At 43.9% G+C, this 16448-nt stretch overlaps 1 protein-coding gene across 4 annotated transcripts in view; it reads left to right on the forward strand.

The window, feature by feature from the left end:
- The window catches only part of rfx3 (regulatory factor X, 3 (influences HLA class II expression)), a 57467-nt gene that overhangs the window by 34005 nt on the left and 7014 nt on the right, over positions 1-16448 (forward strand). For all 4 annotated transcript variants that reach the window (XM_090234784.1, XM_090234785.1, XM_021602769.3 and 1 more), the window contains 9 exons: positions 267-391; positions 696-811; positions 8321-8436; positions 9558-9712; positions 9831-9928; positions 10104-10253; positions 10508-10716; positions 10989-11142; positions 11255-11297. In XM_090234784.1, the coding sequence (XP_090090910.1) occupies positions 267-391; positions 696-811; positions 8321-8436; positions 9558-9712; positions 9831-9928; positions 10104-10253; positions 10508-10716; positions 10989-11142; positions 11255-11297 (1166 nt within the window). The remainder of the gene's footprint in view (positions 1-266; positions 392-695; positions 812-8320; positions 8437-9557; positions 9713-9830; positions 9929-10103; positions 10254-10507; positions 10717-10988; positions 11143-11254; positions 11298-16448) is intronic.

Here is a 16448-nt window from a genome sequence, read left to right on the forward strand (position 1 = left end):
TGTGTCGCAGTTGTAAATGAGAACTTGTTCTCAACTGACCTTCCTGGTTAAATAAAGGTGAAATAAAACAATAAACAAATTGGAGTCAACTCGGGCCAGCATCCCTGTTGAACACTTTTGACACCTTGTGGAGTCCATGCCCCGACGAATTGAGGCTGTTCTGAGGGGAAAAGGGTGCTCAACTCAATATTAGGAAGGTGTTCCTAATGCTTGGTATACTCAGTGTACATATACAAACAGTACTGACTGAGGCATTGTCGTTGTAGGTTTAAGCCGGTGCAGAAGGTTGATGGTGTGTCTGGGGAGAACTTCTCAGGCGGTGGCCAGCACACCCCCAGTGCAGCGGAGCAGACCGTCATTGCACAGAGCCAGCACCACCAGCAGTACCTGGGTGAGTGAGCGGTGTGTATATTTCTGTGTGTTCTAAGTGACTTTCAGCATCAATAGATTGCTACTGTTTGATGTTCCCTTGTTATTAATACGTTTTGATACCACTTCATGAAAGTGCTCCTCCGCTGAGTGCTGTAAGGGTTCCCCTGTCGGCTTATATTCTGCAATGAACCACCGATAGGATTTTCTCAGCCTTCAGTATTTCCTTGTTAAATATCTACCCCTGTGTTCCTCTGCTTTAAACTGGATTCATAACGTGAGTTGTTGTTGACCTTGTCTGATTTCTATGCGTCTCTCCCTGACAGACGCATCCCGGGCGCTGCCAGACTTTGTGGAGCTGGACCTGGGAGAGACCAACGTGGAGAACATCGGCCCAGACGACATCAAAGCTCTCCAGTCACTATACAGAGAGCACTGTGAGGTCAGAGATTATCCATCACCTCTAACAAAGTTCTACAGGAAAGTTTGTATTATTCTCTACGGGGTAAATTCAGACCAGGTACACGCATGTAAATGGAACTTTGTTCTATTTTCATGCACTTTCCTCTCTGCACACATTCTGACCTTGATCTTAAGCAAGGGGAATCGAATGTGCCCAACAGGTATTCGTTTGGGGTGGAGATTGCAGAAATGGAGGTGTATCTACAAATCAAATCAAACTTTGTCACATGCGCCGAATACAACAAGTGTAGACCTTACAGTGAAATGCGTACTTACAAGCCCTTAACCAACAGTGCAGTTCAGGAAGAGTTAAGAAAATATTTACCAAATAAATAAACTACAAAATAATAAAAAGTAACATAGTAATAACGAGGCTACATACAGGGGATACCGAGTCAGTGTGCGTGGATACAGGTTAGAGGTAATTTGTTCATGTAGGTAAGGGTGAAGTGACCATGCATAGATAATAAACAGCGAGGAGCAGCAGTGTACAAAACACATGGGGGGGGGGGGGGGGCAATGCAATAGTCCGGTGGCCATTTGATTAATAGTTCAGCAGTCTTATGGCTTGGGGGTAGAAGCTGGTAAGGAGCCTTTTGTTCCTAGACTTGGCACTCCAGAGAAAACTATGACTTGGGGGACTGGATTCTCTGACAATTTTATGGGCTTTCCTCTGACACCTTTCCTCTGGTCCTGGATTGCAGGAAGCTTGGCGTCAGTGATGTACTGGGCCTTACGCACTACCCTCTGTAGCGCATGTTCGGCCCGCCTTTTCCTGTAGTCCACCATCAGCTCCTTTGTCTTGCTCACATTGAGGGAGAGGTTGTTGTCCTGGCATGTCGTGTTTGGCCACGCAGTCGTGGATGAACAGGGATTACAGGAGGGGACTAAATGCACAACCCTGAGGGGCCCCGGTGTTGAGGATCAACGTGGCAGACATGTTGTTGCCTACCCTTACCACCCGGGGGCAGCCCGTCAGGAAATCCAGGATCCAGTTGCAGAGGGAGGTGTTTAGTCCCAGGGTCCTTAGCTTAGTGATGAGCTTCGTGGGCATTATGGTGTTGAACCCTGAGCTGTAGTCAATGAACAGCATTCTCTGTTGGGGCGGTATGCGAATTGGAGTGTGTCTATGGTATCCGGGAGGAGGGTGTTGATGTGAGCCATGACAAGCCATGACAAGCCAAAGCACTGCATGGCTACTGACGTGAGTGCTACGGGGAGGTAATCATTTAGGCAGGTTACCTTCGCTTCCTTGGGCACAGGGACTATGGTGGTCTGCTTGAAACATGTAGGTATTACAGACTCATTCAGGGAGAGGTTGAAAATGTCAGTGAAGACACTTGTCAGTTGGTCCGCGCATGTTTTGAGTACACTTCCTGGTAATCATCTGCCCCACGGTTTTGTGAATGTTAACCTGCTTAAAGATCTTGCTCACATCGGCTACGGAGTGCGTTATCACACAGTCATCCAGACTGTGGTGCGCTCGTGCATGCTTCAGTGTTGCATGCCTCGAAGCGAGCATAAAAGGCATTTAGCTCGTCTGATATGCTCGCGTCACTGGGCCGCTCGCGTCTGGGTTTCCCTTTGTAGTCCGTAATAGTTTTCAAGCCCTGCCATATCTAATGAGCATCAGAGCCGGTGTAGTAGGATTCAAACTTAATCCTGTATTGACACTTTGCTTGTTTGATGTTTCGTCTGAGGGCATAGCGGGATTAGTGTCCAGCTCCTTGAAAGCAGCAGCTCTCGCCTTTAGCTTGATGCAGCTGTTGCCTGTAATCCATGGCTTCTGGTTGGGATATGTTTATACGTTCACTGTGGGACGACGTTGTCGATGCACTTATTGATGAAGCCGGTGACTGAGGTGGTATACTCCTCAATGCCATTGGATGAGTCCCGGAACATATTCCAGTCTGTGCTAGCAAAACAGTCCTGTAGCGTAGCATCCATGTCATCTGACCACTTCCGTATTGAGCGAGTCACTGGTACTTCCTGCTTTAGTTTTTGCTTGTAAGCAGGAATCATGAGGATATAATTATGGTCAGATTTGCCAAATGGAGGGCGGGGGAGAGCTTTGCATGCGTCTCTGTGTGTGGAGTAAAGGTGGTATTTTTTCTCTCTCTCTGGTTGCACATGTGACATGCTGGTAAAAATGTGGTAAAACTGATTTAAGTTTGCTTGCATTAAAGTCCCTGGCCACTAGGAGCAGCGCTTCTGGGTGAGCATTTTCTTGTTTGCTTATGTTCTTATACAGCTCGTTGAGTGTGGTCTTAGTGCCAGCATTGGTTTGTGGTGGTAAATAGACGGCTACGAATAATATAGATAAGAACTCTCTTGGTAGATGGTGTGGTCTACAGCTTATCATAAGGTACTCGACCTCAGGCGAGCAATACCTCGAAACTTCTTTGATATTAGACATTGCGCACCAGCGGTTATTGACATAAAGACCCACACCCCCACCCCTCGTCTTACCAGACGTAGCTTCTCTGTTCCGCTGGTGCATTGAAAATCTCTCCAGCTCTATATTATCTATGTCATCGTTTAGCCACGCCTCGGTGACACATAAGATATCACAGTTCTTAATGTCCCGTTGGTAGGATAATCATAATCCTAGGTCATCTATTTTATTTTCCAATGATTGCATGTTAGCAAGTAGTATTGATGGCAGTGGGAGTTTACTCGCGCGCCTACGGAATCTCAAAAGGCAGCCTGATCTGAGTCTTCTTTTCCTCCATCTTTTCTTCATGCAAATAACAGAGAGATGATTGACAAATGCGGAGAGATTTAATGTGAAACTAGTCATATGGCAGTGAACTGAAAACCATATCAACATGACAGGTATGTCTGCCCCTTACACAGAGTGAAGTATAAATGCTGTGACGTTATGCAGAATTTTGATTTTATGGCTTTTTTAGCCTGCAGGGATTCAACTTGGAGACGTAACCCAGATGGGTAGCCTACTGGTCACTGGGCAACAATGTGCGCAATGTCGCAACAAATTTAACCTTTGTGCACTCTCAATGTTTTAATCATATACCCCAACTTTCTCTGTTTCCTATTTGTAGCCTATCATATTATATATTAGCCACTATCAGTAACCACCGCCAGTAATACTCACATACATTTATAACTGTCACTTTAGTGTTAGTTCCCTTAAATTTGTAGCCTACATTTTTGCATTATTCCTTTACATGATTAGTTTAACTTTCTTTCTTCCATCACATCCATGTAGTTGTTCCTCAGTCGCTAGCAATAATGGATCAAATTAGATTAACATACAGTGCATTTTCCAAATGTTGTTACGTTACAGCCTTATTATAAAATTGATTAAATAAAACAAATCCATCAATCTACACACAATACCCTATAATGAGAAAGCGAAAACAGGTTTTTAGAAATTTTCAAATAAAAAACAGAAATGCCTTATTTACATAAGTATTCATACCCTTTGCTATGAGACTCGAAATTGAACTCAGGTGCATCCTGTTTCCATTGATCATCCTTGAAGTTTCTACAACTTGATTGGAGTCCACCTGTGGTCAATTCAATTGATTGGACATGATTTGGAAAGGCACACACCTGTCTACATAAGGCCCCACAGTTGTCCGTGCATGTCAGAGCAAAAACCAAGCCATGAGGTCGAAGGAATTGCCCATAGAGATCCGAGACAGGATTGTATCGAGGCACAGATCTGGGGAATGGTACCAAAAATGTCTGCAGCATTGAAGGTCCCCAAGAACACAGTGGCCTCCATCATTCTTAAATGGAAGAAGTTTGGAGCCACCAAGACTCTTCCTAGAGCTGGACGCCTGGCCAAACTGCGCAATCGGAGGAGAAGGGCCTTGGTCAGGGAGGTGACCAAGAACCCAATGGTCACTCTGACAGAGCTCAAGTGTTTCTCAGGATCGTGGGAAAGATGGACAGAGTAAAGTGCAGCGATCCTTGATGAAAACCTGCTCCAGAGCACTCAGGACCTCAGACTGGGGCAAAGGTTCACCTTCCAACAGGACAAAGACCCTAATCGCACAGCCAAGACAATGCAGGAGTGGCTTCGGGGCAAGTCTCTGAATGTCCTTGAGTGGCCCAGCCAGAGCCCAGAATAGAACCCGATCGAACATCTCTGGAGAGACCTGAAAATAGCTGTGCAGTGACACTCCCCATCCAACCTGACAGAGCTTGAGAGGATCTGCAGAGAAGAATGGGAGTAACTCTCCAAATGCAGGTGTGCCAAATACAGGTGTGTAAGAAGACATCCCAATAAGACTTGAGGCTGTAATTGCTGCCAAAGGTGCTTCAACAATGTACTGAGTAAAGGATCTGAATACTTATGTAAATGTGACATTTTTTTTTTATTTTTAATACATTAGCGAAAAATTCTAAAAACCTGTTTTTGCTTTGTCATTATGGGGTATTGTGTGTAGATTGATGAGGGGAAAAAAACGATTTAAGACATAAGTCAGGGGTCTGAATACTTTCCGAATGCACTGTATTACAAGTTTTGCAATAATTTGAGACACAGACCACCCATAGCAGTTTTAAACCTAGAGCCTGGTGCACGGTTCACAACAACTGGACCGTTGTCATCACTGTTCCATGATTAGTGAGGATTAGGGTTGATTTTGTAGGACAGTTGTTCAACCCTATTGTAAACCTGTAGATGCTCCTCAAAGGAGGAAGGGGAGGACCATCCTCAGTGAATTGCATAAAAATGTAATTAGTGAAATATTTAAAAAATATATATATATCCTGTTTTGCAATTAAGGTCTACAGTTGCCTCAACAGCACTCTGTAAGGTAGCACCATGGTGTAGCCGGAGGACAGCTAGTATCCGTCCTCCTCTGGGTACATTGACTTCAATACAAAACCTAGGAGGCTCATGGTTCTCACCCCATTCCATATACTTGCCCAGTAATTATAACTTCCGGAGGACATCCTCCAACCTATCAGAGTTCTTGCAGCATGAACTGACATGTTGTCCACCCAATCAAAGGATCAGAGAATGAGGGGCGGCAGGTAGCCTAGTGGTTAGAGCGTTGGGCCAGTAACTGAAAGGATCGAATCCCCTAGCTGACCAGGTAAAAATATGTCGTTCTGCCCCTGAACAAGGCAGTTAACCCACTGTTCCTAGGCCATCGTTGTAAATAATAATTTGTTTTTATTAACTGACTTGCCTAGTTAAATAAAGGTAAAATAAAAAAATACATAAATAATCTAGTACTGATAGCATAAGCTACCAGCTAACTGGTAATAAAATGTGGTGAGTAGTAGACTCAAAGAGAAAGACAAAAGTTGAACAGTTTTGAACAAATTCAAGAGTCTTTTTTATACATTTGTTTTACTTTCAATTACTTAGCTAGCAAATGCAGCTAGCTAGTTTAGCCTACTCAAACAGAGAGATGCTATGTTAGCTAGCTGGCTATGACTATCCAACACGGGAACTTTTACAAATCACATGCTGACCAGAACGGACACGTCGCGTGCGTCGCAAAATAAATGTAGAAATCCATGTTATTAAATTATTGCACCCACACTGCTCCCACACGCCAACGAGCGTCTGCGATGCCACGGGCTAAAATAGAACTCCTTTCTATTTCTGACGCAGATCGTGCTGAATGTCCTGCCTCTTCCATCTCATCATTGGTTTATAGAAGCAGGTACCCACGTGCCATCTCCTAATTGGTTATACCCACGTGGGTGATTGAAAGACAAACTGTTTTGCCGGTAGTCGTGGTAATACTATGAAAGTTTAGATGCCTATCACCATATAAGTTCAACGATGAAAAGGCCTGGAAGGAGGAGAGATAACTAGAAACTATTCGGTTGGCCGTTTTATGTGTGGATTAATTTGTCGGAGTACCTTGTGCAGTTTAGGTAAAATAACAACTCAATGTTTATATCCTAGGACAAATTAGCTAGCAACAGCAAGCTAGCTAAATATGACAAATTAGCTAGCAAGTGCAAGCTAACTAGCTAAATTGCCATACATGTTTAATGCTTTTCGATCTGTCCCCAAATTAATGTCATTTGTTCAGAGTTTGTTTTGGTATTTTAACCTGCGTGTCGTGATCGCGTTTGGTGTAGGGGGACAAAATACATTTATGCATGATAGCGCACGCGTGCAGCCGGTTTGGGTTCCGTGTCAAGGTAAGCTTTTAGTTTTACAAATGTATTGCCACCGGGGCCCACAGGTGTAACTGCTTACTAACTGTACACTGTACAGCATGATTGTAGCCGGTTTACTAACATGTTAATTCTATTAGCTATGCTGACTATGACGTTACTTTAGCTAATATGGTGACAACGATGTAGGCTGTGAGTAGCGGTTATGATATGAAGATTTGGCTTGGAAAGTTTTTTTTTTTTGCATCTACAGCTGATGTATTGGTCATTGAAGTCCACAAGTGAAGGGAAACGGTGAGAAGAGGAGAGCGCATAGATGCGAGAAGGAATACAATGAGGTGTTTGTATGTGGCTATGAAATTGAACTATTTTCGTGTGATCAGGGTGAAAAACGTTCTTAAACAGAAGCTTACGGAATTAAATGGGAATAAACATATGTGAATTTGTCCAAATGTGAATTTGTCCAAACTTTTAAACTAATTATTACACCCTAAATCAGCTAGATGCAGGCAAGAGTGTGCAAGGCTGTATTGAATGTGTCACTGTCTGTCACCTGAAATCTTTCTCTTGACCTGTGTGAACCTGCGTTCTAAACTTTCATTCATAGGCTAGGTTGTAGCAACCTTATGATGGGTATAGGGAATATTTTAGTATTATGTAGTAGCCTAGACCTATCGACGTTACATTGAGCTAGGTGAATGGAATATGAATAACAGTCATCCAGTATGCTGTAATAAAAATAAGGCCATGCTCATAAAAACAAATATTGTCCTCCCTCATCTTAAACGGCACTGACCCCCACTGTTGTACACTTTTCTCACCTTCCAATAATTCATGGATTGAATATGGCAACTCACAGGATGAATCAAACCACTCTATTGTTTTATTCAACAATATATTTAGTGTGTAAAGGCTCTCCTCGACCTTAAAAAAAAAAAATCATAAATACATTCCCAACCCTAAGTAATCTACAAGATCAGAGTATTTTTTAATCTTAAAGGGATGGCTTTAGATAAATGTACTGAAAACCCTATTGGACGAACACTCCACGAGATAATCTATTGGCCTGCAAGAGTGAGGGATTTTCAGCAGTTGAATTGAATGTATTCAGTATGCGCAAGGGAGCCACACCCATAAGGTAAGTCTGAATACCAACTACTGAGAAGTTCTTGAATCAAAAAAAAGAAAAGGCACAGATTTTCCAAGTCTGAATCGGCCCCCATGTGCAGATGAATGGGGGCTTTCTTTGGCATGCATGATATTTACAAGTCTTCATCATCATTGATCCACACCAGCTCATCCACACTAATCAGCTTGACTGTGGATAGTTATTCAGCTCAGTTGTGTGATGCTGACCATGTCTCTCTTGCAGGCCATTCTGGATGTGGTGGTGAACCTCCAGTTCAGTCTAATAGAGAAGCTGTGGCAGACATTCTGGCGCTATTCCCCCTCTGACTTAGTGGAGGGCACCACCATCACAGAAAACAGGTCAGCTCTCTCTCTCGCTCTCTCTCTCTCATTCTCTCCCTCTCTCCTGAAGGTCAGTTCTGGTGACGTTTTAAAAGGATATTCTACTCCAAAATTAGTGAAAATAAAATAATGCTGACACCATCTAAAATATCAGTTCTAGCTCGAGAAATCAGCCCAATATCATATTGGTAAAATAATTAGCAGAAATTATTTTTACATTTTGGAACATGTTTATAGCCTGTGCATGCTCCATATTATCAGGTATACTATTAGCAATACACATTATCACCTGTATCTCGTAGACAGATGACTAGTACCGTAGAATCTGTTTGGACTGAAAGGGATGTGTAGGATAACGAGAAGCAGTAGTTCTGATGTTTGGGTTTTTCGTCTCTGGTTATTTGGACAAATCAGAATTTTGCAGATGTTAGCATCTTTCATATTTTGGAAGGGGAGGGGATATTTGGCCCATAGTTTGCAAAGAGAGAGGGTGGAGCTCCTCGTTCTAGCATTTCTTGATCCCTGTCTGTGTATGGACCCAGAACTTAATCGGGCAGCTGACTTTAGTTCTGTGTTAACCCGAGATTAAGTTGGCCTCGACTCTGATTCTTCTTGAATGCTTCAAATATCCTTTGATCAGTGGCAACGCTGAGGAGTATTTTGCTCTGCTCTGCTGACGAGTATTTCTCTCTGCTCTGCTGACGAGTATTTCTCTCTGCTCTGCTGACGAGTATTTATCGCTGCTCTGCTGACGAGTATTTTAATCTGCTCATACAGGAGCAAAAAAGGCCTAGTGCACTTTGGTGCGATTTTTAAAAAATATATACAATATTTTAACATGGGTGAGTTATTTCATTGGGACAGTGCGCGACCCCTGTAACTAATGTAAAACTTCAATCAATCAATCAAACGCAAATATCCGCTTGTCCCTTTTTAATAGCTGGGCAACGGCACACTTTTCAGCAAATAAACATCTGTTTTAAATAAATACCTGGTTTAAATTAATCGTTTACAGGGTTTAATATTTGATTTGCTACATTAATTAAATTCAGTAATGACTCAACCCCCCCCACAGTAGGCCGAGTGAGATTGAGGTGAATCTGATCCAGGATGTGTAACTTTGAACTCCGTCTCCACAGTGGTATGAGTGAGATTGAGGGCCGTTTGCCCTGCTCCAGGCTGGTGGTGCTCTGTAGGAACGAGGCTGTGCTCAAGTGGATGAGTTCCTGTGACCACCTGATGTACCAGGCCCTAGTGGAGATCCTCATCCCTGATGTCCTCAGACCCATCCCCAGTGAGTGGCTGACACACACAGTCACACACACACTTTCTCGCTCATTCCTAGTTGAGTATCATAATTCAAATGGTGATCTTTATATAGACTGCTGTCCGCTGTATCTCTCCCTCTCTAGGTGCCTTGACTCAAGCCATCCGCAACTTTGCCAAAAGCCTGGAAGGCTGGCTCAACAATGCCATGAACGTCATTCCACAGAGAATGATCCAGACAAAGGTACAGACACTCTCCTCACTCACTCACTCACTCACTCACTCACATATTGGCAAATAAACTTAAATTGCCTCTATTTTGTTTGATCCTGACTTTCCTCTCTTATCTTTTTTTGACTGGCCTTGGTCTGATTTTAATTGGCTGCTGTTTGATCCTCTGTGTGTTTGATTGGCCTCAGGTTGCCGCTGTTAGTGCCTTTTCTCAGACGATGCGTCGTTACACTAGTCTGAACCATCTGGCCCAGGCAGCCCGCGCCGTGTTGCAGAACACCTCCCAGATCAATCAGATGCTCAGCGACCTCAACCGCGTCGACTTCGCCAACGTGCAGGTCCGTCTGTCCCTCTGGATGGCTGTCTGTCTGCCTGTCCCTCCATCTGGCTGGATGTGGTTTGGTCTGCCTTGTCTGTGTATTTAGTTAGAGGGACACGTCTGTCCACCGTATAGCCATCTGTCATTATCTCTATGTCCTCTCCCCGCTTGAGGTTACTGTTTATTTCATCAAGGGGCGCGTGTGCATCTGTGTTTTTGCATGTTTTTTTGTGTTATCCCACACTGACCCGTCCTCGCTCTCTCTCTCTTTAGGAGCAGGCGTCGTGGGTGTGTCAGTGTGAGGAGGGTGTGGTTCAGAGGTTAGAGCAGGACTTCAAGGCCACCCTGCAGCAGCAGAGCTCTCTGGAGCAGTGGGCTGCCTGGCTGGACAACGTGGTCACCCAGGTCCTACAGCCCTTCGAGGACAGGCCCAGCTTCCCCAGGGCTGCGCGGCAGTTCCTACTCAAGTGGTCCTTCTACAGGTCAGCTACTGTACTGTCCATAGAAATTGAATGGGTTCTATGAGTACCATAGAATTCATCCAAATTTTATGGTGAGAAAAAAACCATGTTATTTTGGAACGCAACTCACAGAAAATGGAACGTACACACTTACAAAATATATATGTTTTTGCTCCCTCAACCAATTTAAGTAGTGTGTTGTGATATTTATTGTTTATCATATCAATTGATTTGGTTTGGCAGCTTATTATCAGTTTTCCAGTGGTTGATCTCGTTGTCCATCTCTTTGTCAGCTCCATGGTGATTCGAGACCTGACTTTGCGCAGCGCGGCCAGTTTCGGCTCGTTCCACCTGATCCGCCTGCTCTACGACGAGTACATGTTCTACCTGGTGGAACACCGCGTCGCCCAGGCAACCGGCGAGACGCCCATCGGTGTCATGGGAGAAGTAAGGCCCCGATGAAATGAACACACACCACACACGCACATAATTGTAATGTTCCCATTACTCCTTGGCTCTGTCTCAGTATGGTTTCTTTGTGCTGCTTAATGTATTGCAGTTCGATGACCTCAACGCCATGTCGCCTGCTTACATGGACAAAGGTAAGCCAACCCCAAGCTGCGTCTACAGGCTAAGTCTCTGTAGGCTTCTGCTTCCACATTACATGGAGTTATTAAGCCCTTTGAAGCCATGTCCGTTCAGCATTGCTGTGCGTCATTCTTCTTTTGTTACGCGTCGTACCTCCTTCTACCTTCGTCTCAACGTGCTGCAACTTAGAGGATAGCAGTTTCAATTATTACCCATTCATACATGTTATGGTCGGCTGCAGTCGAGAAGCTATTGGATCATTTCACATTTTTGTGAAGTTACGTTTAATACTAAGATGTTCATAAGAAAAGGCGAGGAACTTTTGTTAAACAGTTACCGTGCCTAAACACCAGACTGTTACCGTGGTTACGCCATGAATATCAGTCTGAAAGAAGTCGCTGTTAAAAAATAAGCGATAGTCTCTACAAGGCAGAATGTTGAGTAAGATGATATTTACACTTATTTTAACGGTTGTACATGCTGTTGGTCCTTTTGGCAGTAGGGGGTGGCGATAGGGTGTCCACACGAAAGGGCTGATTACCCGACTTTTTGTGGCGCCTGTTGGTTCTGTCGCTTGTATTTTCCATCTGTTGCACGTAAGGCACAATATGTAAACAATAGCTGAATGTAACCGAATGTAGTCGACCGAAGCACGTTTCCTCGTAATCAGCTAGAAGTGTTTGCTGTTCGGTCCGGCTCATCCGTATTGTGAAAGTATTTGTCACGTGCAAATTGCATCAGTATTGACAATAAAAAACGGAAATGCAAACTATGTGCAGACCAACATATTGAAAGCCGGGTTGATAACACAACTCTGAAGATATTTTGTCTCACAAAAGTATGTGGACACCTGCTCGTCGAACATCTCATTCCACAATCATGGGCATTAATATGGAGTTTGTCCCCCCCTTTGCTGCTATAACAGCCTCCACTCTTCTGGGAAGGCTTTCCACTACATGTTGGAACATTGACTAGGGGACTTCCATTCAGCCACGAGCATTAGTGAGGTCGGGAACTGATGTTGTGCGATTAGGCCTGGCCCGCAGTTGGCGTACCAATTCATCCAAAATGTGTTCGATGGGGTTGAGATCAGGGCTCTGTGCAGGCCAGTCAAGTTCTTCCACACCGATCTTGACAAACTATTTCTGTATGGACCTCGCTTTGTGCCCGGGCATTGTCACGTTAAAACAGGAAAGGTCCTTCCCCGAACTGTTGCCACAAAGTTGGAGGCACAGAATCGTCTAGAATGTCATTGTATGTTGTAGCATTAACATTTCCCTTCACTGGAATTAAGGGGCCTAGCCCAAACCATGAAAAACAGCCCCAGACCATTATTCCTCCTCCACCAAACTTTAAAGTTGGCACTATGCATTGGGGCAGGTACTGTTCTCCTGGCATCTGCCAAACTCAGATTTGTCCGTCGGACTGTCAGATGGTGAAGCAGTCCGACGGACATCTGCCAGATGGTGAAGCGTCATCACTCCTGAGAACGTGTTTACACTGCTCCAGAATCCAATGGCGACCAGCTTTTCGCCACTCCAGTGGATGCTTGGCATTGAGCATGGTGATCTTAGGCTTGTGTGCGACTGCTGGGCCATGGAATCCCATTTCATGAAGCTCCCGACGAACAGTTCTTGTGCTGGCGTTGCTTCCAGAGGCAGTTTGGAACTCGGTAGTGAGTGTTGCAACGGGGATAGACAATTTGTACGCGCTTCAGCACTCGGCGGTCCCGTTCTAGTAGCTTGTGTGGCCTACCACTTCGTGGCTGAGCCGCTGTTGCTCTTAGGCGTTTCTACTTCACAATAACAGCACTTACAGTTGACCGGGGCAGCTCTAGCAGGGGAGAAATATGACGAACTGACAGTGCCACATTGAAAGTCACTGAGCTCTTCAGTAAGGTCATTCTACTGCCAATGTGTGTCTGGAGTTTGAATGCCTGTGTGCTCAATTTTATACATCTGTCAGAAATGGATTTGGCTTAATTCAAATCAAGCTTTCTTTATACAGCACCTTTCAGACATGGAATGCAACGCAATGTGCTTTAAAGAAATAAAATAACAAAATATTTACTGCACAACATACAGTGGGACAAAAAAGTATTTAGTCAGCCACCAATTGTGCAAGTTCTCCCACTTAAAAAGATGAGAGAGGCCTGTAATTTTCATCATAGGTACACTTCAACTATGACAGACAAAATTACAAAATGATGGTGGAAAATAAGTATTTGGTCAATAACAAAAGTTTATCTCAATACTTTGTTATATACCCTTTGTTGGCAATGACAGAGGTCAAATGTTTTCTGTAAGTCTTCACAAGGTTTTCACACACTGTTGCTGGTATTTTGGCCCATTCCTCCATGCAGATCTCCTCTAGAGCAGTGATGTTTTGGGGCTGTTGCTGGGCAACATGGACTTTCAACTCCCTCGAAAGATTTTCTATGGGGTTGAGATCTGGAGACTGGCTAGGCCACTCCAGGACCTTGAAATGCTTCTTACGAAGCCACTCCTTCGTTGCCCGGGCGGTGTGTTTGGGATCATTGTCATGCTAAAAGACCCAGACACGTTTCATCTTCAATGTCCTTGCTGATGTTAGGCTTTGTTGCTTTGGTCCCAGCTCTCTGCAGGTCATTCACTAGGTCCCCCCGTGTGGTTCTGGGATTTTTGCTCACTGTTCTTGTGATCATTTTGACCCCACGGGGTGAGATCTTGCGTGGAGCCCCAGATCGAGGGAGATTATCAGTGGTCTTGTATGTCTTCCATTTCCTAATAATTGCTCCCACAGTTGATTTCTTCAAACCAAGCTGGTTACCTATTGCAGATTCAATCTTTCCAGCCTGGTGCAGGTCTACAATTTTGTTTCTGGTGTCCTTTGACAGCTCTTTGGTCTTGGCCATAGTGGAGTTTGGAGTGTGACTGTTTGAGGTTGTGGACAGGTGTCTTTTATACAGGTAATGAGTGGAGGACAGAGGAGCCTCTTAAAGAAGAAGTTACAGGTCTGTGAGAGCCAGAAATCTTGCTTGTTTGTAGGTGGCCAAATACTTATTTTCCACCATAATTTGCAAATAAATAAATTAAGACTCCTACAATGTGATTTTCTGGATTTTTTTCTTCTCATTTAGTCTGTCATAGTTGAAGTGTACCTATGATGAAAATTACAGGCCTCATCTTTTTAAGTGGGAGAACTTGCACAATTGGTGACTGACTAAATACTTTTTTGCCCCACTGTATATTAGATAAAAAAACAAAAGAATGACACCAACTGAGCTAAAATGCACCCTAACACTGTAGCCAAACCATCCGCAAATAGATTTTGTCCCCCCACACCAAACGCGATCACGACATGCAGGTTGAAATATCAAAACAAACCCTGAACCAATTATATTAATTTGGGGACAGGTCAAAAAGCATTTAACATTTATGACAATTTAGCTAGCTAGCTAATTTGTCCTATTTAGCTAGCTTGCTGTAGCTAGCTAATTTGTCCTGGGATATAAATGTTGACTTGTTATTTTACCTGAAATGTGCAAGGTCCTCTACTCCGACAATTAATCCACACAAAACGGTCAACCGAATCGTTTTTAGTAATCTCTCCTCCTTCCAGGCTTTTTCTTCTTTGGACTTTATATGGTGATTGGCATCTCACTTTCATAGTTACCACGACGACCGACCAAACTCAGTTCATCTTTCAATCACCCACGTGGGTATAACCAATGAGGAGATGGCACGTGGATATCTGCTTGAATAAACCAATGAGGAGATGGAAGAGGCAGGACTTGCACTGCGTTCAGCATAACAAATGGAACTGACTTCTTTTTTAGCGTTTGGCAACACAGGCGCTCATTGGCACACGCGAGAAGTGTGGGTGCAATAATTGAATCCACGTGTATCCACATGTATGCTTACATTTATTTTGCAACGCTCGCGCACGCTACGCAATTGGTCAGCATGTAAGGTGCTTTTTTTGGTTAATTTTTGGGGGATTTTAAAAAATATATATTTTTACCCCGTTTTCTCCCCAATTTCGTGGTATCCAATTGTTTAGTAACTACTATCTTGTCTCATCGCTACAACTCCCATACGGGCTCGGGAGAGACGAAGGTTGAAAGTCATGCGTCCTCCGATACACAACCCAACCAAGCCGCACTGCTTCTTAACACAGCGCGCATCCAACCAGGAAGCCAGCCGCACCAATGTGTCGAAGGAAACACCGTGCAACCTTGGTTAGCACGCACTGCGCCCGCCCGCCACAGGAGTCGCTGGTGCGCGATGAGACAAGGATATCCCTACCGGCCAACCCCTCCCTAACCCTCCCTAACCCCAACCTCACTGGAGCTATGGCATCAATGGTTGCCCTTAATTTGCTATTAAAGTTATCAACTAAATCATCACAAGATGAAGGCAGAATGGGTGGTGGATTATTGTTCATACACTCAATAAAATCTGTAGCAACTTCAGAGGTAAGATAGCGTTTCTTAATAATGCGTTCAGTGTTACCCTGTGCTATGGGCAACAAGGTAGTAGAAAATACACTGGTGATCAGATAAAGCAACATCAACAATAGAGGATATGTCAATACAAAGCCCCTTGGCAATAACCTGGTATGGCTGCAGCTATGGGTGTGCCCGGTAACATGTTGGATAAAGTCCATAGAGCTCAAAAGATTCATAAATTCAATGGCCTTTGAGTCAGTCTCTTTGTCAACATGAATATTAAGATCGCCCAACACAATGATTCTATCATCTTAAGGACAATAGGCAATAGTTCAGATAAACCAGTAAAGAAAGTGGGGCAGTGCTTTGGTGGCCTATACAGGGTTATGGCCATCACTGGTGGCTGACATTTAAACAGTACAGCATGATGCTCAAAATACCCAAAGTCGCCAAACAAAATGTCCATAGAGCTAAGAGCATTAGTAAAAATAGAGGCTGATAGAGTATGAAAATCTGTAGTCCGAGGGGGAGGCTTCAATAAGAATGGCACTAAAGTCTGATAACAGCTATGTTTCAGTGAGAAACATGCAATCATTTTAACGCTCAGTAATGAGGCAATCACGAGAAAGATTTTACTTGTGATTGCTCTAACATTTCAAAGCACCATATTCAATGAGTGTGGGCTACTCTGCCACTGGGGCATCTGCCTTTGAGGTAACCAATAGAATAACAACCA

The sequence above is a fragment of the Oncorhynchus mykiss genome, chromosome 5, assembly GCF_057628025.1.
Source record: "Oncorhynchus mykiss isolate SJ-2025 chromosome 5, ASM5762802v1, whole genome shotgun sequence".
NCBI classification, from domain to species: Eukaryota; Metazoa; Chordata; class Actinopteri; order Salmoniformes; family Salmonidae; genus Oncorhynchus; species Oncorhynchus mykiss.